This window comes from Rhipicephalus microplus, chromosome 3, assembly GCF_043290135.1.
Source record: "Rhipicephalus microplus isolate Deutch F79 chromosome 3, USDA_Rmic, whole genome shotgun sequence".
NCBI classification, from domain to species: Eukaryota; Metazoa; Arthropoda; class Arachnida; order Ixodida; family Ixodidae; genus Rhipicephalus; species Rhipicephalus microplus.
Window position 1 is genome coordinate 50,116,689 of NC_134702.1, and position 20,542 is coordinate 50,137,230.

The 20,542-nt window shown below is 48.4% G+C and overlaps 1 protein-coding gene across 1 annotated transcript in view; it reads right to left on the reverse strand.

Moving 5' to 3' along the window:
• The window catches only part of LOC142803725 (uncharacterized), a 33,257-nt gene extending 14,352 nt beyond the window's left edge, over positions 1 to 18,905 (reverse strand). The window contains exons 1-2 of the mRNA XM_075889480.1: positions 18,662 to 18,905; positions 1 to 16,147 (exon numbers count right to left, since the gene is read on the reverse strand). The exon at positions 1 to 16,147 is cut by the window's left edge and continues 14,352 nt beyond it. Of these exons, the coding sequence (XP_075745595.1) occupies positions 1 to 15,802 (15,802 nt within the window). The 5' untranslated portion in view covers positions 15,803 to 16,147; positions 18,662 to 18,905. The remainder of the gene's footprint in view (positions 16,148 to 18,661) is intronic.
• Positions 18,906 to 20,542: the final 1,637 nt, after the last annotated feature.

Sequence of the window (20,542 nt, forward strand, 5' to 3'; positions counted from 1 at the left end):
GTTCGTAGGGCAACTCAACTTCATAAGCAGGTGGCGTTGTACGCTTTATGACCGTCACCGTGGCTTCTATAGGGACTGGTTCTTTTTCTTTTAAATGGACAGTTGGAGGCTCCACTTTTGCCTTAAATTCAGGCACGTAGAGGTACTCAAGTTCGTAAGGTGGAGGCTCTACATAAACAACACCGGCAGGTCTCACAGCCTGCAGCCCTCCTTCTTGCGCTACTTGAGCTGTAGCTGCTCCCGACGATTCTCGCGTCATAAAGTTGGGTATATATCTGTATTCCAATTCGTAGCTTGGCGGTTGCACTTCGGTATACTCAGCCACTTTAGGCTTGGAAACTTCCGGAGGTTGTGTCTTCTCTATCTCAAGTGCTTCTGCATGACGTTTCTCGCATGTTAGATCTTGTACGTAGGGTAACTCCACTTCATAACCAGGTGATGTTATACGTTTTACGACGGTCACCGTGGATTCTACAGCGATTGGTTCCTTTTCTTTTACATCCACAGAAGTAGGCTCCTCTTTCGCAATAAATTCAGGCACGTAGAGGTACTCTAGTTGGTAAGGTGGAGGCTGAGGATAAAGCACCCCGGCAGGTCGCACAGTCTGTAGCGCTTGCTTTTGTGCTACTTGCGGTATAGCTGCTCCCGATGGTTCATGTGTCATAAAATCGGGTATATACATGTATTCCAATTCGCAGTTTTGAGGTTGGATTTTCGCATATTCAACCACTTCCGTCTTGGAAACTTGAGGATGTTGTGCCTTCTCCATCTCATGTGCTTCTACATGAGGTTTCCTGTAAGTTATTTCAGGTGTGTAGAGGAACTCAACTTCATAACCAGGAGTTCTTGTATCTTTTATGGCCGGCGCCGCTGCTTCTAGAGCGAGTGGTTCCTTTTCTCTTACAGGGCTTTCTCTCGCCATAAATTCTGGGACGTAGAGGTACTCTAGTTCGTATGATGGAGGCTCAACATGAAGCACTCCGGCAGGTCTCACAGCCTTTAGAGCTCCCGTTTTCTCCACCTGAAGTTGTACCAGTGCCGATGATGATTTACCACGTGTGATGAATTGTCTGATATATTTGTATTTCATTTCGTAGCTTGGTGCGTTTACTATGGCATGCTGAGTGGTTTCGAATTTGAAAACTTCAGTATCCCCGGTTTTTTCTATCACACGTGTTTCCACATGAGGTAGGCATGAAATATTTGGTGCATCGGAAAATTCATAACCAAACGGAGAAATTAGATGAACGGTTGACACAAAAGCTTCCTCATTGACTGCTTCCTTTTCTCTTACAGGCACAGCAGAGGGACCCTCTCTCGTCATAAATTCTGGGACGTAGAGCCACTCTTGTTGGTACGGTGGAGGCTCCACGTAAAGCACACCGGCAGGTCTCACAGCCTGGAGAGCTCCCTCTTTCAATACTTGAGGCATCGATATTTCCGATAGTTCCGGTGTCATAAAGTCGGGTATATATTTGCATTCCATTTCGTAGATAGGAGGTTGAGCTTTGACATATTTAACCACTCCCGCCTTTGTTACACCGGGAGGTTGTCTCTTCTCCTTCTCTAGTCCTTCATTTAGTGTCCTGTAAGTTATTTCTGGTATGCAGGGGAACTCAACTTCATAACCATGTGGTGTTGTATGCTTTATGACCTTCACATCGCCTTCTATAGCAATTGGTTCTATTTCTATAACAGGCAAATCAGTAGGCCTCTCTGTCGCTAGAAAGTCTGGCACGTAAATGTATTCTAGTTCGTAAAGTGGAGGCTCTACATAAAGCACACCGGCTGGTCTTACAGACTGAAGAGCTCCCTCTTTCACGAATGGAGGAATAGCTGCTGCCGATGGTTCACGTGTCATGAACTCTGGTACATACATGTATTCCAATTCATAACTCGGAGGTCGAACTTGGGCATATTCAGGCACTTCCGTCATCGAAACTTGCTGATGATGAGTCTTCTCCCTCTCAAGTGTTTTTACTTGAGGTTCCTTGTAAGCCTGACCTTCTACATAGGGTAGCTCAGCTTCATAACCAGGTGGAGTTGTATGCTCTTTTGCCTTCACCGCGGCTTTTATAGCGATTGGTTCTTTTGCTCTTAGAGGTACATCAGTAGGCTCATCTCTCGCCATAAATTCAGGAACGTCAAGATACTCTACTTCGTAAAGAGGAGGCTCTACGTAAAGTACACCGGCTGGTCTGACGGCCTGGAGAACTCTCTCTTGCGCTAGTTGAGGTACAGCAGCACCCGATGGTTCACGTGTCATAAAGTCGGGTAAATACCTGTATTCCAGTTCATAGCTTGTAGGTTGGACTTTTACATACTCAATCGATTTCGGCTTGGAAACTTGAGGATGTCGTGCCTTCTCCATCTCAAGTGCTTTTACATGAGGTTTGCCGTAAGGTAGATCTTCTATGTAGGGTAACTCATTTTCATAGCCATGTGGTGTTGTACGCTTTATGACCGTGACTGTGGCTTCAAGAGCGATTGGTTCCTCTTCTCTTACAGGTAAAGCAGTAGCCTCCTGCCTCGCCATAAATTCAGGCACGTAGATGTACTCCAGTTCGTAAGCTGGAGGCTCTACATAAAGCACACCGGCTGGTCTGACAGCTGGGAGAGCTCCCTCTTGCGCTACTTGGCGTATAACTGCACTTGATGGTTCACGTGCCATGAAGTCGGGTATATACCTGTATTCCAATTCGTAGCTTGTAGGTCTGACTTTCGCATACTCAGCCACCTCCGGCTTGGAACCGTGAGGGGGTCGTGCCTTCTCCATCTCAAGTGCTTCTGCATGAGATTTCTTGTAAGTTAGATCTGGTAAGTAGGGTAACTCAACTTCATAATCAGGTGGTGCTGTATGCTGTATCACGGTCGCCGTAGCGCCTGCAGCAACTGGTTCCTTTTCTTGTACAGGCACAGTAGTAGGCTCCTTTCTGACCATAAATTCAGGTACGTAGCGGTACTCTGGTTCGTAAGATGGTGGCTCAACATGAAGCACACTGGCTGGTTCGACACCTTGGAGCACTCCCTCTTGGGCTACTTGAATTGTAGCTGCTTCCGACAGTTCACGTGTCACAAAACCGTGTATATACCTGTATTCCAATTCGTAGCTCGGAGGTTGGACACTCGCATATTCAGCCATTTCAGGCTTGGAAACTTGAGGAGGTTTTGCCTTCTCCACCTGATGCGACTCTGGTTTGCCGTAAGTTAGATCTTGTACGTAGGGTACCTTAGCCTCATGATCAGGTGGTGCTGTATGCTTTATGACCGTCACCGCAACTCTTGTAGCGACTGGTCCATTCTCTTGTTCAGCCACAGTTGTAGGCTCCTCTCTGGTCATAAATTCAGGCACGTAGAGATACTCCAGTTTGTAAGGCGGAGTCTCAACATGAAGCACACCGGCTGGTCTGACAGCGTGAACAGCTCCCTCTTGTGCTGCTGAAAGTTTGCTTGCTCCAGGCAGTTCACGCGTCATAAATTTGTGTATGTACTTATATTCCAAATCTGAGCTTGGAGGCTCGACTATCGCATATTCAGCCACTTCCATCTTGGTGAGTTTAGAAGGCTTGGTCTTCTCCAGTGCTTGTACATGACGTTTTCTGTAAGTTGGATCTGTTACGCAAGGGAACTCTTTTTCATAACCAGTAGGTTCTATATGCTTTGTTACCGTCGCTGCACCTGCTATAGTGACTGGTTCCCTTTGTCTTCCAACAGTAGTAGACCAATCTCCCGCCAGGAACTCTGGCACGTAGAGGTACTCTAATTCGTAAGGCGGAGGCTCAACGTAATGTACACCGGGTGGTCTGACAGCCTGATGATCTTCCTTTTTCGCTAATAAAGGAATAGCTTGTCCCGATGGTTCACGTGTCATAAACTCTGGTACATACATGTATTCCATTTTGTAGCTTGGAGTGTATACTTCGGCATGTTCAGGCACTTCAAATTTGGAAACTTCTGTCTCTTCTGCTTTCTTTTTCACGCCTTGTTCTACTTGAAGTTGGCGTGAAACATCGGTTGCATCTAGTGATTCAACTTCATAACCAAAAGAAGGTGTTATGTGTTGTACGGTTGACATGCCAGCTTGTTCAGTGACTAATTCCTTTTCTTTTACACTAATGGTAGTTGGTCTCTCTCTCGCCATAAATTGTGGTACGTAGAGGTACTCTAGTTCGTACGATGGGGGCTCAACATAAAGCACACCGGCTGGTCTTACAGCATGGAAAGCTCCCTCTTTCACGATTGTAGAAATAACTGCTCCCGATGATTCATATGTCATGAAATCTGGTGCATATATGTATTCCGATTCGTAGCTTGGAGGTCGCACTTGGACATATTCGGGCACTTCCGTCTTCGAAACTTGCAGAAGATGCGCTTTCACATGACGTTTCGAGTAAGTTAGATCTGGCACGTAGGGGAACTCAACTTCATAACCAGGTTGTATGGTATGCCTTATTGCCGTCACCGCGGCTTCAATAGCGAGTGGTTCTTCTTCTCTTACAGGGACAGCAGTAGGTTCCTCTTTCGCCATAGATTCAGGCACGTAGTGGTACTCCAGTTCATAAGGTGGAGGCTGAGCGCAAACCACAGTGGCTGGTCTCCCAGTCTGGAGAACTCCATCTTGGGCTGCTTCAGGTAAAGCTGCTGGCGATGGTTCACGTGTCATAAAGTCAGGTATATACCTGTATTCCAATTCGTAGCGTGGAATATGGACTTTCGCATAATCAGCCACTTCCTGCTTGGAGACTTCAAAAAGTTTGGTTTCGTCCCTCTCAAGTGCTTCTACATGAGGTTTCCTGTAAGTTAGATCTGCTACGTAGGGTAACTCAGCTTCATAACAAGGCTGTATGGTATGCTCCATTGCCATCACCGCGGCTTCTAAAACGAGTGGTTCTTTTTCTCTTGCAGGCGCAGCAGTAGGCCCCTCTTTTGCCATAAATTTAGGCACGTATTGGTACTCCAGTTCGTAAGGTGGAGGCTGAGCGCAAAACACACCGGCTGGTCTCACAGCTTGGAGAACTCCCTCTTGCGCTACATCAGGTAAAGCGGCTGGCGATGGTTCATGCGTCATGAAGTCAGGTATATACATGTACTCCAGTTCGTAGCTTGAAGGTCGGCCTTTCGCATATTCAGCCACTTCCTGTGTTGAGACTTCAGAAGGTTTGGTCTTCTCCCTCTCAAGTGCTTGTGCAAGAGGTTTCCTGTAAGTTACAGCTGGTACATAGGGTAACTCAACTTCATAACTAGGTTGTATGGTATGCTTTATCGCCATCACCGTGGCTTCTATAGTGACTGGTTCCTTTTCTTTTACATGCTCAGCAATAGTCTCACTTTTCATGAATTCAGGCACGCAGAGGTACTCCTGTTCGTCAGGTGGAGGCTGAGCGTAAAGCACATCAGCTGGCCTCATGGCCTGGAGAACTCCCTCTTGCGCTACTTCAGGTACAGCTGCTGGTGATGGTTCACGTCTCATAAAGTCAGGTATATACCTGTATTCTAATTCGTAGCGTGGAGGATGGACTTTCGCATATTCAGCCACTTGCTGCTTGGAGACTTCAGAAGGTTTGGTTTTGTCCCTCTCAAGTGCTTCGACATGAGGTTTCCTGTAAGTTAGATCTGATACGTAGGGTAACTCAGCTTCATAACGTTGTATGGAATGCTTTATTGCCATCACCGCGGCTTCTAAAACGAGTGGTTCTTTTTCTCTTGCAGGCGCAGCAGTAGGCTCCTCTTTCGCCATAAATTCAGGCACGTACTGGTACTCAAGTTCGTAAGGTGGAGGCTGAACGCAAAGCACACCGGCTGGTCTCAAAGCCTGGAGAACTCCCTCTTGCGCTACATCAGGTAAAGCTGCTGGCGGTAGTTCATGGGTCATGTAGTCAGGTATATACATGTACTCCGATTCGTAGCTTGAAGGTCGGACTTTCGCATATTCAGCCACTTCCTGCGTTGAGACTTCAGAAGGTTTGGTCTTCTCCCTCTCAAGTGCTTGTGCTAAAGGTTTCCTGTAAGTTACAGCTGGTACATAGGGTAACTCAACTTCATAACCAGGTTGTATAGTAGGCTTTATTGCTATCACCGTGGCTTGTATAGCGACTGGTTCCTTTTCTTTTACATGCTCCGCAATAGGCTCCTGACTTTTCATGAATTCAGGCACGTAGAGGTACTCCAGTTCGTAAGGTGGAGGCTGAGCGTGAAGCACGCCGGCTGGTCTCATGGCCTGGAGAACTCCCTTTTGCGCTACTTCAGGTAAAGCTGCTGGTGATGGTTCACGCGTCATGAAGTCAGGTATATACCTGTACTCCAATTCGTAGCTTGGAGGTTGGACTTTGGCATATTCAGCCACTTCCGGCTTGGAGACTCCAGGAGGCTTGTTCATCTTCTTCTCAAGTGCTTCTGCATGAGGCGTCCTGTAAGTTAGATCTGGTACGTAAGGGAAGTCAACTTCATAATCAGTAGGTATTGTATGCTTTATATCCGTCACCGCAGCTTCTATAGCGACTGGTTCCTTTTCTCTTACAACAGTAGTAGGCCTCTCTCTAGCCAGAAATTCTTGCACGTAGAGGTACTCGAGTTCGTAAGGTGGAGGCTCTACATTAAGCACACCGGCAGGTCTCACAGCCTGTAGAGCGCTCTCTTGCTCGACTCTAACTGTAGCTGCTTTGGAAGGTTCGCGTGTCATAAAATCGGGTATATACCTGTGCTCTAATTCGTAGCTTGGAGGTTGGACTTTCGCATATTCAGCCACTTCCGGCTTGGAGACTTGAGGAGGTTTGGTCTTCTTTTCAAGTGCTTCTGCATGAGGTATCCCGTAAGTTATATTTGGTACGTAGGGGAACTCAACTTCATGACGAGGAGGCTTTGTATCCTTTATGTCCGTCGCCGCTGCTTCTAGAGCAACTGGTTCCTTTTCTCTTACAAGCCTCTCTCTCGTCATGAATTCTGGCACATAGAGGTACTCTAGTTCGTAAGATGGAGGTTCAACATGAACCACACCGGCTGGCCTGACTGCTTTGAGGGTTCCCTTTTCTTGTAGGTCATGTTGTACCACAGCTGATGATAATTTACCATGTGTGATGAAGTGTCGCACATATTTGTATTCCATTTCGTAGCTTGGCGCATTTACTACGGCATGCTGAGCTACTTCAAACTTGAAAGCTTCAGTTTCTTCTGTTTTTTCTTCCATGCGTAATTTTACCTGAGGTTGACATGAAATGTCTGGTGTATCGGGAAATTCGGGTTCATGACCAAGAGGAGGCGCTTGATGTATGGTTGAAATGGCCGCTTTTTCAGTGATTGCTTCCTTCTCACTCACAGGTACAACAGTGGGCCCCTCTTTTGCCATAAATTCTGGCACGTAGAGGTACTCTAGTTGGTAATATGGAGGCTCCACGTAAAAAACACCGGCTGGTCTCACAGCCTGGAGAGCTCCCTCTTTTACTACTGGAGGTATAGCTGATTCCGATGGTTCATCTGTCATAAAATCTGGTATATACATGTATTCTATTTCATAGCTTGGAGGTTGGGCTTTGTTGTATTTGGAGACTTCCTTTTTGGAAACCTCTGAAGAATGCTTCTTCTCCCTCTCAAGTGCTTTTACATGAGCTTTCCGGTAAGTCAGATCTGATACATAAGGGAAGTCAACCTCATAAGTAGCTGGTCTTGGGTGCTTTATGACCGTCACCGCCGCTTCTAAAGTGACTGATTCCTTTTCGCTTACAGGCACAGTAGTGGGCCCCTCTCTCACCATAAATTCTGGCACGTAGAGGTGCACTAGTTGGTAAGATGGAGGCTCTACGTAAATTACACCGGCTGGTCTCACTGGCTGGAGGTCTTCTTTCGCTACTTGAGGAATAGCTGCTGCCGATGATTCACATGTCATAAAATCCGGTATATACATGTATTCGGATTCGTAGCTTGGTGGTCGGGCTTTGGCGTATTCGCTCACTTCCAGCTTGGAGACTTCGGAAGGCTGTGTCTTCTCTCTGTGAAGTGCTTCTACAAGATGTTTCGAGTGAATTTCACCTGGTACGAAGGGGAACTCGACTTCATCAGACGGTCTTTGTTGTTTTTCGGCCATCGCCAGGGCTTCTAGAGCGACGGGTTCTTTTACTTTTACAGGGACACCCGTAGGCTCCTCTCTCACCCTAAATTCTGGCACGTACACATACTCTAGTTCGTATGGAGGAGGCTCTACATGAAGCTCGACAGCTTGTCTCACGGTATGTAGATCTTCCTCTTCCCCTGCCTTACGATGTGTCTCTTTGACATGTTCAGGCACCTTAAAGTCGACAGCATCAGTCTTTTCTCTTCTTTTCTTCTGAGGTCCTGTTGGTTGAGGTGTCCTGGGAGTCAGATCAGAACCAGGAGGGTGTTTGGCTTGTTCTATGGCTGACATGTCAGGTTCTCGAGGTGTTCGTCTTTCTGCTTTTATAGGGACACTTGATGGTTCCTTTCTAGCCATGATTTCTGGCAGGTAGAGGTACTCTTGTTCGTAAGGAGGAGGCTGCACATTCAGTACAACAGCTGACCTCACGGGCTCTCGAGGTCGTGATTCGTCCACTTGTGTCTGTTCTTCACGAGGTTGTTGCGTCATGAATTCTGGTACATGAGTGTACTCTTTTTCGTAATATGTAGGCGTTTTTCGGGTTTCCGTGGAGATCTTAGCGAGTCGAGTTTTCTTTCTTTTCTTTTTGGGCTTTCTTAGCCCTTTTTGTGTAACAGTTCCTGATATGTATGGAACTTCGCCCTTGTAACCAGGGTGAGGACTTGCGACTTGCATTTCAATATGTTCAACAATATCTTTAGTCGGTGTTTCTGGAGAAGGAACCTGGAAATGCGCTTCTTCGCGTGTCATGAACTCGGGAATATAAAGGTATTCTTGATCGTACCCAGGTGGCTTTTCTTGTTTCACTTGGTCTTCTTTTTCTTCGACGATGCGGGTTGTTTTTTCATATTGCAACGCCGGAAAGGCCATTTCCTGTGAAGTTTGGCTGATCAAAATGTCCGCGCTCTTCATTGTAACACACTTCTGGTAGTTTGTAGCATCAGCACTGAAAGATGGCACAGGCGTGGTGGTACGTGCCAGCCGTAGTGGTTCTGTCACGTATCCGATAGCTTTCTGTGGAATCGGTGGTTCCTTATGGATATTTTCTCTTTCTTGAACCAGAGAATCAACCGGCCTTCGTTCTGCACCTTCCACTATAAAATATGTTAATTCTTTGGGAGAGGGCAGTTGCGCCATCGCAGGTTCTTGAAGCGTGTCCTCTCCGATGACTGCATATTCAGGAAGAGATATATCGAAAACTGGAGCCTCGCGGACATCACGCTTTTCAACTTGCCGTTTTCTTTCGAATTTTCGTGCTCTTTCTGTGTAAAACTTGGCTTTTTCAGACGCACTCTCTTCTACCTCTCCCCCAGGCTGGATTAATCGAACGGGCAGTCCTGGCGTGCCCCAAGGCTCCTCAACCGGAGGCCTGATTGGTGTATATCTACTCTGTGGAGAAAGGGGCTGTTTTTCCGTTTTTGCCTTTTTCCCCATCACAGGCCCTACTGCCCGGTGAGCTTTCACTGACGTTTCATCTTCGTACATTTCTGGAGGGGTGAAGCCTTCACTAGATTCCTCCGATGCGTCAAGAAAAGTAGGCGGTGAAGCAAGATATTCTGGCACTACGGATTCTTCTGACAAAGAGCGTTTCTCTTCATTCAGTGGTATCAAGTGAATAAAATCGGGTTCGAAGATTGTTTCCTCGGGCGCCATTGGCTGCTCTTCTAAAGTAATTATTTGTGGCTCTTCTTTTACTTGGTCTGCCCATGCTGGTGGAAATATGGCCTCTGGTGAGAGTGAAGGAAGCTCTGTCAGGGCCACACATGGCACTCCTTTTGCAGGAAGGGCTTCAGCTGCTGCTCCTTGTTCCTGACCCTTGAATAAAAAGAGTTCTCGGCCAGTGGTCTGCTCCGTTTCTTCTTGCGCCATACCTGCAGCTGCCAATCCTTGAGATTCCGGCGCTACTACAAGGCCGACCAATTCTCGCGCTGTTCCGGTAAGGGCATCATGTTCTGTTACTCCTGGCAGGACAAGTTCTTCTATTAAAGTATCCGCCATTTCCTGCGGCCCCATCGGCTGAGCGGCACCTTCAGCAGACACCGCCACAAGAGTTTCTCCGGGTTCTGCTTCCGGTAGCATTTCTTGTCCCTGCACGCCCATTGTTGTGATTTCTGTTTGCTCCATTACTTGTTCTGGTGATGGCGGAATGAGTGACTCTTCTGTGAAGAGCCTCACTGAAGGAACTTCGGTTAATGCGACTACTGGTGCTGTTTCCGCGTCAAGTGCCTCCGTCACTGCTTCCTTTTCTTGCATTTCTAATTGAGAGGCTGCTTTCATAATTGCCTCTCCCGCTTCTTCTCGCGCCGAAACTTCAGCTCTGAGGTCCTTCGTTTCCTGCATATCGGGATAAATAACTTCGTCGCTCAGCTCTTTTTTTTCTTCGCCCACCACCTTCTCAACCTCTTCTACACCAGACTCTTGTGTCTCTACTGCCGCCCTCGCAACTTCTACTGAGGGCGACTTACGGAGCGCTTTTTTCAATTTTTCGAGCTCCAACGGTTCAGCTGGCCTCTCAGTGAATAAAGGTACAAGTGAAACTTTTCCTGTACGTAATCTAAGAAGTTCTTGCACTCCTTGTACTTTCGGGAGTTGTTCTTGGGCGAGCGTCTCTACCCCACCTGTGTGTGGTTTTATTTCAATAACAGAGACTCCTTCTTCAAGCATTGATATCCCCGGAACGCGCGCACTTGGCTCTGAATTTTCTTTTTCTGGCATGAAGGGAAGTGCTGGTGGCAGCTCTTCTGGCTTCTCAGGAGGTCGCCTCTTCTTTTTTGGCTTTAGATCAATTGAAGGTAGTTCTAAAGATGGGCCAGCAGTGAAATCCGACGCCTTTCTTTTTGCGACAGCTTCTTCAGCAAGTCGTCCACGCAGGCCCTGTTTAGGCTTGATTTTCTCGTGAGGCTTTGCCTTCGGTTCGATTGAAGGTAGTGGAAAGCCTGCCGGTGGAAGTGCTCTTTTTAGAGATCGTTTCTTTCTTGCCTTCAGCTCAGCAGAGGGCAGCTCAGCAGAATGGGCACTGGGGACATCTAATGCCTTTATTTTTCCGACTTCTTCAGCAAGTCGTTCACGCAGATCCTGCTTAGGCTTCCCTTCGTCGTGTGGCTTTGCCTTCGGTTCGATTGAAGGTTGTGGAAGGCCTGCCGGTGGAAATGCTCTTTTTAGAGATCGTTTCTTTTTTGCATTCAGCTCAGCAAAGGGTAGCTCAGAATATGGGGCACTGGTGACATCCAACGTCTCTCTTTTTCCGACTGCTTCTTCAGCAAGTCGTTCACGCAGCTCCTGTCTAAGCTTGCCTTCTTCGTGTGGTTTTGCCTTCGGTTCTCTCGAAGGTTGTGGAAGGCCTGTTGGTGCCAATGCTCTCTCTAGAGATCGTTTCTTTTTTGCCTTCTTCTTAGAAGAAGGTAACTCAGAAGATTGGGCAGGGGTGCGGGACTCCAAGAAAAGTTTCGTTGAACTTTCTTGCTCCTGTTTTACCAAACGGCCCTCCTCTTTTGGCACCCGCGGAGTAATAAATGTTTGTGCAACTATTGCCTGCTGGGATGTTTTAGAGACGACCGCTCGAGTTGCTGAGGGTGGTTCGCCTAGCTTCGTCTTTTTCTCTGCCGGCCCAAGGAATGGGCTTTCAAGCCTTTCTGACGGGGCTTCTTTCTTGAGCGCGTGCTCTTCTGATATTGGCTGAGTAAAGGACCTCCCAGCTTCGGTGGTCGTGATCATGGGTGGCACCTTTTCTTGTTTATGTTTTGTAATGGCGAGAGCCTTGATCTTCGCCTGCGTTTTTGGAAGAGTATCAGTCGAGAACTTTTGTACTAATGGAGTTTCTCTGCGCGCTTCAGTATGTGTCTCAATAGCAGTGGCTTTTCTTGGTTGGGTTAGTCTGGTTGTGACCAGTTCCGACTCTATTGTAGATGTCTCTTCGGATTCAGGTGCACCACTTGAGCCAAGTGAAAGTGCGATTTTTTGTGTCTCTAGCGGAACAAGTGATAGGCGTTCTTTACGCGCGGGCTTACATTCAGCCGAACATACTTTTGTGAGCTTAATGAGCTCCTCTGTGGTTTCTTGCTTAATATTGGCCTTTTCATCAGATGTAATAATAGAAGGAGCTCTTGACGATTCTTTCGAACTTTGATCAAACTCAATTCGCAATAGATGTTCAGTGACGTCAGGTGAGAGTACGCATGGCATAACTTTATGAGCAGCCGGAATAGCTTGTCCAGATCCCCTTAATATAGCCCATTTGTCGGTTAGGTACTCCAGTTCCCCTACGCTTACGGTCCTTTCTACTAATGAAGTTTCTTTGGATGTGTTCTTCACCTTATCACCTTGTGATATATGCTGTTCAGCGGTCGCTCCAGTTGCTAAATTCTCTGACGGCTCCGGTGAATGCATGCTGCGTTCGAATGATAGTGTGCCGGATACAATGAGCTCGAGTGAGCCCGCCTTCTTCACATGGTGTGTTTTAACTGCCGGGATCGTCTCAGCTGCAAGTTCAGATTCTCCTGTTGACGAAGTTTTGGCGTGAGACCGCTCTTCAAGGGTCCCCGTCTGGTCTATCGATGGTGTTTTCTCGGAACCGAATAGGTCCTTTGAAACTGTTCGCCTTGGCGGACGTCTTCTGGTGGCTGCAACTTTTGTAGGACATGGTTGCGGCAGCAACCACTCATAATTCAAAGTGTCTATAGGCTCTACTAAGCTAGCATTCCAATCAATAGACGGTGTTTTTTCAGATCCGGCGTAATGCTGTGATCTTGTACGCCTTGGAGCAACTCTTTCGAAGTTTTCCCGTGTTTGCCGTGCTGGCCTCGGGAAAAGCGGTTCATATTCTATCGACGGAGTTCCTTCGGAACTATTGAACTCACCGGATGGTGCTCGGTGAAGCGGAGCCCTTTCGAAAGCTGGAATTTGTGCGAGCAGCATTTCCATCGTGGGATACCCAGATTCCGTCAATTCACCACTGCCGGACAGTGACTCCAGTTGCAGCGCTTCTCTCGACACCGTGCGCTCGATGTCATGAACGGATTTAACCCCTTTTATTGTAACTGGAGCCATCAGAACTGCTCGAGTTTCTTCTTCCACAAACTTACGTTGACAAATTTCTGAAATTTCTTCAGCGCTCTTCGTTTTCCCTTCCGAGGAGACAAGGTCGAGCGAAGCTAACTTTTCTGCTGATGGCTCTTCTGAGGGCGCACTTTCTGAACCATATCTTTCTGCGGTTTTAACTTTTAGGGGATCCTCCTGATGCAAAATCTCTTCGATGCTTAGCTTCCCCTCAAGCGCGGGCACCTCTTCTAATGGGACAAGCTCAAGCGTAGGTAGTTGCTGCTCCGTAGGAACTTCTGTCATGGCTGGTACCTCTGCCACTGAAGTGGCGTCTGCCGATGCTGGTTTAGGAGGGGCCGACTCTTGGTCGCCTTCCTCAGCCCTTGCTTCCTTGCCATACTCTGGCCACGTATCCGCCGATGCGAGTTCATGTGATCCTACTTTCCTGGCTCCAGATATTTCCGCTCCTCCATTAATCGGGAATGCTCCCGGAAATTCTTGGCGGTCCTGTCCAGATGCTTCCTTGCCTGACTCTGGCTTGTCAGGCTGCCAAGTAACGTTTCCGTCGGAAATGTATTTCCTCGTTCCTGCACTGGCTTCTTCCGGAGCTCTCATGGCACCCGTCGAATCAGTTCTTTCTGGTCGTGTACGTGGCTTTTTCTCGTGCTTTTTTGTGTCAGAAGGTGCCACGTCGAGTGTCCCTGCTGCTGATTCTGGGGGCTCAGGTGCGTCATAAGTGATTGCTGGGTATTCCTGTTGTGTCAGTGGCAGCGCCACAGTTACTTCGCTCGCGTTCAGTCCCTCTGAGCTATCCTTTGCTCTAAGGTCGATGGAATGACGTTGGCTTTGCGCTTTCCCGTCGGGCGTTGGCAAAACTACGAGAGACATACCTCTGATTGTCGGTTTCTTTGAGCGTTTTTTCTTCCCCTTCTGTATATCATGTTCAATTAGTTCCTCCTCCGAAAAGGACTCTTCGAGTCCAGATTCCGCTGACCACACTCTCGCTTCGACATTGGGGGCTTCTTCGGCTGGTTTCTTTGCCAAATAAGGCATTTTCTGATATTCTTTCAGATCAGCGTCAATGATTAATATGTCATGGCGTGGTCGTTGTTTCTCCAATTTTCCGTCCGCCGATTTCTTCGAGTCTTCGGTTTCTGACTCCCAAGTTCCCGTAAAGAGACCCCCGGACAAGTCTTCTTTTGATTCTTCGGCGACTTCTACTGGCTTCAGCTGCATCTCCTTAGACGTTGGCCGCTCTACAAGTAGGGTACTGTGCCGCGTTTCTTTGCGCTCAACGAGGGCGCTTTCTTTCAACTCTGCTTTGCGGGACGATTCCACTCTTGATGTTTGAGGCACTTCCGCCTCCTCGATGATCGGAGCCACCAAACCTTGAACATCTAGCGAGCGCCGAGACTTCAATGCTACAGTGCTGTCACTTTTGCTGAAGAACTCTTGAAGCCACCTGGGCATATCTGCTCGGCTTTCGCTGTCCTCCGAGGTGCTTGTACCCCCCTTTCCACGCTCGGAACTCACTCGCCGCAGTGGCACGTCCATGTGAGGAAACCGTACAATGACTTCATCCCTGCCAAACGCTTGTCTGACCTGCTCTTCACTCAGAAAGTATACCCTTTCAGTTGGACCTTTAATCCTTTCATCCACGACTTGCTGGAACTTTCCAGAGTCGGCTGATAACAGTCCTTCCGTTTGCGAGCCTGTAGCGCAAACGTGCTTTGATGGCTCCTCCACCTGGACGGCTTCCTCCTGCGTGTCCGGCTTTGACATCGGTGGCCGGCTTAGGGTTCCTTCGTCAAACCGAATTTTTCCGCGATCGCTAGTAGGGGAAGACTGGACGTCCGACGGCGAGAACATGGTCGTTGAGTCCGTTCTCTGCGCCGCAAACGCAGCGTTCAGAAAGCGCACGAGCTCTGCTACGTCCTTTTCCTTGATGTGATCGAGATTGACAGAGCGACACTTCTTTGCACCCCCGCTACCACTGTACTCTTGTTTATTGCTTTTGTCCAAAGAGCCGACCTCGAATGAAGATTTCGCGCGTGGCACTGGAATATCAAACTTTTTGGGCGACGAATGACTCGAGGGACCGGGCTTGCTTTTGTCTGTACTGGAAGTGGTCGGCTTGAGCATGACAACGATGTTGACGTGCTGTCGTCGCGGGGCCGTAGACTCAGCACCAGGTCTCGTGGTAGCGCCGCTGGTGGCACCACTGCCCACTGACGTTCCGCCTGATGCACCAGGACTTACAGTAGGGAGGTCTCCGGGGTCTACCTGAGAGGGCACCGTCCTAGACATGGTGTACCGTATGCTGGACACGGTGCCCATGCTGAGACTGGTGGATCTGGTGTGATGGCGGCTATCAGAGCCGCCATCATTCTCGTGCTGCAGATACTGCCCCACTTCATAGTCGGTGAAACGCCGGACGAACCGGATGTCTTCTTGCTGCCGCTGCTCCTCTGCGGTTGATTCCGCTTCCTCGTTACTTCCTTCTTCGCCAACTCTTCTAACAGTCGTTTGAGAAGAAGGTGGCTGAAATGCCGGTTCGCGGTTGTCGTCGGGTTGTTCTGACGCTGGTGCGCCGGGTGACGGCTGGACCCTCGAACCAGGGCCACCACCCGGAGGCGGATCTTTAGAAAACGGTTCGCTCATGGTTACCCTTTCCGCATTCTACACAGCGCCGCAGCGCTGCTGGCAAGCTCGACGAGACGCAGTCGGCGCTCTAAGACCGTGGCTGTGGGCCCTGTCCGATACTGCCGCGCCGGCGTCACGCTTCGAGGCCTCTCCTGTACTAAGCGTGGGCACGGTCGACCATTCGCCTCCAGTCGATTGCGTCCAGAAAGGGCCTGTTCGCAGTGGTGGCACCGCGACACATACACTTCCGACAATGCGTCGTCAGGACGCTACGCGACACCAGGGTGAAACGGCTCTCGGCGCAGGTACAGGACGATACAAATGCCATCGTACACTCCAAGCCACTCTCAAGAAGACGCTCACCTGAAAAGATAGAATTGCCTGTGTGCAGCCGTCCGATGGATTTTTGCCAGTGTGCAGCCCTCCGATGAATCGGAACGTTGTGGTGATATCCTCAACGCCATAATTAGACCGTTCACTGTATACCGGGTGTTCGAAGTTAAGCTTTATGGTTTTCTCAATATTCAGCACTGGGAGGAACATGAAAACCACCTTTGCAGATAATCATGTCGCATGAGTTATATGCAAAGGTGGTTTTTATGTTACTCCCAGTGCTGATTATTAAGAAAACCACAAAGCTTAACTTTGAACACCCGGTATACAGTGAACGTTCTAATTATGGCGTTGTGGCTATCGCCACAGCGTTCAGTAAGTCTGGCTGTCGGTGGCCCAATTAAATGACATTTACTAATTAACTTTACAGTGACTGCATCAAGCGGGAATACTTGTTTTGAAAAGTTGACTGCACAAGGGCGTCGTTACCCGGCGCGCAAACCAGATTCTAGGACAGAGAAGAGCTCCAAGCCATGTCGCAGAACGAGTTGTTTTTACGTTCGTGACGGTAAATCACTGGTTGCGGTGCTCGAATGCTGCCCTGAAGGTCACGGGCTCGATCCCAGTGGTGGTGGTTAGATTTCAATGAAGGCTAAATAGTGAAGGCCCGTGTACTAGGGGACGTGAGTGCGTGGTAAAGATCACCAGATGGTTGAAATTTGCCGGAGCCCTCCACTACTATGCCCCTCATAATCACATCGTGATCTTGGGGCGTACGTAAAACTGCGCATATTATTACTGAACTGATTTTGCCAAAGCCAATGTCTCCTTGTCGCACACAATCAGCGGCAAGTATGCATGGTCGTTTAGCTTGCATGCTTACGTCAACAACGTAAGAAATAGCTAGAAAATACCGACGTGTATAAAGCGCCCATAACGCAGCAACATTCACGCACAAACAAAAAAAAATGGAAGAGTTGGACGAATAAATTAGCATGCAGCTAATGTATGAAAAAATGAAACAGCACGAAAATGAAGACTGAAACAGCATATCTGCTCCGTATAGAGAACAGTCATTTGCACGCAGCCCTCCATTGCAGAGATTGCGGCTGCAAAGCAATCTTTCCTGAAACGAAAGTTACAGCAGAGTAAAAAGATCAAATGGCTAGGTAAATATTTAAAAGTATTGAAATAGCACGCCTTAAATGTATACATATATTTCTGTGAGAATGCCATAAGTAATCGTTTCCCCCAAAGTTTTTTTTTTACCCTGCAATGATATGCACAGCGCGAGTAAAAAAAAATACAACTGTTCTACTGTTGTCACTTCACTTGTGTTCCATCAAAATCTTGTTTGGTTTGTTCTCTTATTGCCATCATTATCAACTAGTGTAAGGGTCAACCGAAATTCTTAAATCATAAGAATCGACTGGTATAGTCATATGTGCATCGTGGATATGAAAGTGTGTGCCAAACTGCACGCAGGAAAGCAAGCACACAATCGCGTTGTCTAAGCAGGGACTCGTTTTCGTGACGCTGTTACAACAGGCACGACAATTTTCCACGGTTTAAAGCGCCAGAACCAGGATATGCGATTGTGAGGCACGCCGTGTGTGGAGGGCTTCGCAAAATTTTCACACTTTGGTGTACTTTACCGCACTCCGACATCAAGCAGAGTAAAAGGGCCTCTACCACTTCGACTCCATGGATCGACATGCGACGGCCGCGATCGAAACCGCGTCAGCGGTGGAGCGCCGCAACCGCTGTGTATACAACCGCGGCGGACGACGTCACGTCAGGCAATCGGTGCAGCTTGTTCGATTCGAGTCCCAAGCGTGGGCGGCACACGTCACGCTGTGGACGCATAAAACTCCAATGTCGGGCCCCGCAAGACAGCCAAGAGAGGAGTTTCGGAAATTATAGACAAGTGCGGCGAGTTTTACTCGTATTGAGCACACCGCACGGTGTTATTTGCTATGCTATACGGGTCTCAAACATGCGGCCCGCGAATCTCTCTGTGGTGGCCTTGCCCGAATATGACGGCCTTCTAACCGTAGTACGTTTTTCTTTCATTTCTTGAATACGTATGTTCATGAGCTACACAGATACGAATGGTCTCAAGCATTCTTGCTGTGAGGCACCCAATGCGGTTACTATGCGTTGAAACACCTGCAAAACGAAAAAAAAAACCTGTGTATCTCAGAATCAATGCTCCGGTTTCAGTCGTACCGGAAAACAGTATCGATGCTTCTCGAATTCTCAATCCTAATCACCTTCAGAAGAGGCCCATATATGATACGATAATGCCTTTTAAATGGAAGTGTCAAGTGACATCTTGTTCAAGAACCACTCCCCCTTCCAACCTTCTTCACTTCCTCGGCCCGTGCGAAACTGCATTTAGTCACTGTGGTCTGCTGGCTGAAATGAGCTTGACGCCCTTGTGCTAGATTAGCCAAACAGCGGACAGGCAAGCGTGCGCGTAAGGGGCTTTGCCGAGACACAGGCTGGACGGTAAGCGAAGGCTTTCATACTTCGATCACTTACCGCGTTCGCGGTCGCTTGGGTGTTCGGTCTGCTGGCCCCGGACGGGCGGCCTACGCCGCAGAAGGCTGCCGCGCCGCTGACCCCTAGACCACCCAGGCCGCGCCTTGCCGGCCTTCCTTAACCTCTTCTTTCACTAAAGCCGCTTTTTGTTGGCTGACACAAACATCGGACTAACAGGGTATTGTATTAGTTTGTGATGTTCAAGTTTAGATTCGGTTGAAAAAAAAAGTTCCCACGTAATCGAATGACTGGCCCAGGACCAAGGCACCAAGCATCGTTACGGTATTCTTTGTTGTTGTGGCTGTTGTTGTTTCTGCCGCCTCAGTAACCGGCTCATATCCACGAGACGGGTTAACCACACCGTAAAAACTTTGACACTGTGCTCGCAGTATGACTACGGCTTCATGTTATCTTTGTCCTCCACATGTGGCTTAGAGCCTTAAGGACACATAGGTGTAATAAATATTAGAAGCGTTGAACGAGGTAGCTATTTGAGGCGGTATCCGCGAAAATATGCGTCCAATAAAGCTTGAATGCGGTAATACGTTTTGTGCAAGGACAAGTTCACGCCAGTGGGATAACATTGGGCTGTGAAGGATAGTGATTCGGGTGACGAATGTGCGTATATGACATTAAAATACGCCATGCAGAATTCTATTTCAAGAAAGCAGTCTGAGCTTTTCACACGTTAATCCCAATGCGCGAACAGTAATTCCGAGGACAGCGTTCTCCTTTGAAGGGCGATTAGTTGACGAGAAGGCTTGTTAGCGAACGTTGTAGCTGCACCTCTGAGCGCAGTGATGATGCTCGCGCATGCGCGTACGTCGCATCCACGCGAGGGAAGGCCGGGAAGGAAACACCTGCGGCGTGCGAATTAAGTCAGTGACGACGCCGAATCATAACAAAAAACAAGCTTTGTTTTTGTTTGTACAGAAAGCCGTGGCTAACTGTCCAGCCGCCTTGATCTCTCCGCAAACCTGACGATGATGATGGTGATAATTCTCTGAAGAATGGCTCAACCCACCATGGCGGATTGGCCACGAGGTGTGATGCAGTAGAATTCGGGAAACAAAATGAAAGAGAGAGAGAGAGAGAGAGAAAACTTTATTTGCGCATAACTCGGAGCATTCCAAATGGTCGGGCCCCTATTCCAGGGCTCCGCTGGCCCTAGCCATCATCTCTACCCGTTGGACCAGCCAGCGCTGATCAACAATGGCCGAGCTGGACAGCAGCGCCTCCCATTGTTCCTCTGTGTTGTTCATGTTGTGGTGTTCTTCATTGTGATGCGTACACTCCCACGTGATGTGAGAGTTGGTGTGGCCCCACACCACGGACATATATCTTTGTATGCTGTGGGGTAGAATACATGCAGCCTGTGTAAGTTCGTGTATGTGTTTGGATTCTGCGTAATGCCACCGATTCCATTGCTGTAAGTTTCTTATGCGGTGCTGGATACACTTTTCTATTCTCCCTGTAATACTGAAGAATTGCACCAAAGTTAGGGTTGGCCGCTGTGGTAGCTCAGTTGTTAGAGCATCGAACGCGTTATTCGAGAGAGAGAGGACAGCCAGAAATCGCACTGCACGGGCTGCTCATGACCTCTAGTCTCGCTCGCCCGCCTCGTTTCTTGCTCCTGTTCGCCTATTATCTGTGGCTCAGATTTGGGTGCACGTTAAAGAACCCCAGGTGGTCAAAATTTCCGGAGCCCTCCACTACGGCGTCTCTCATAATCATATGGTGGTTTTGGGACGTTAAACCCCACAAATCAATCAATCAATCTATTATCTGTGGCGCACACCCGCTGGGGGGGATCGTCAAGAATCGAGTTGTTTTATCAAATATATCGAGGTTTTTGAACGAAAGAGGATTTAGAATAGCAAG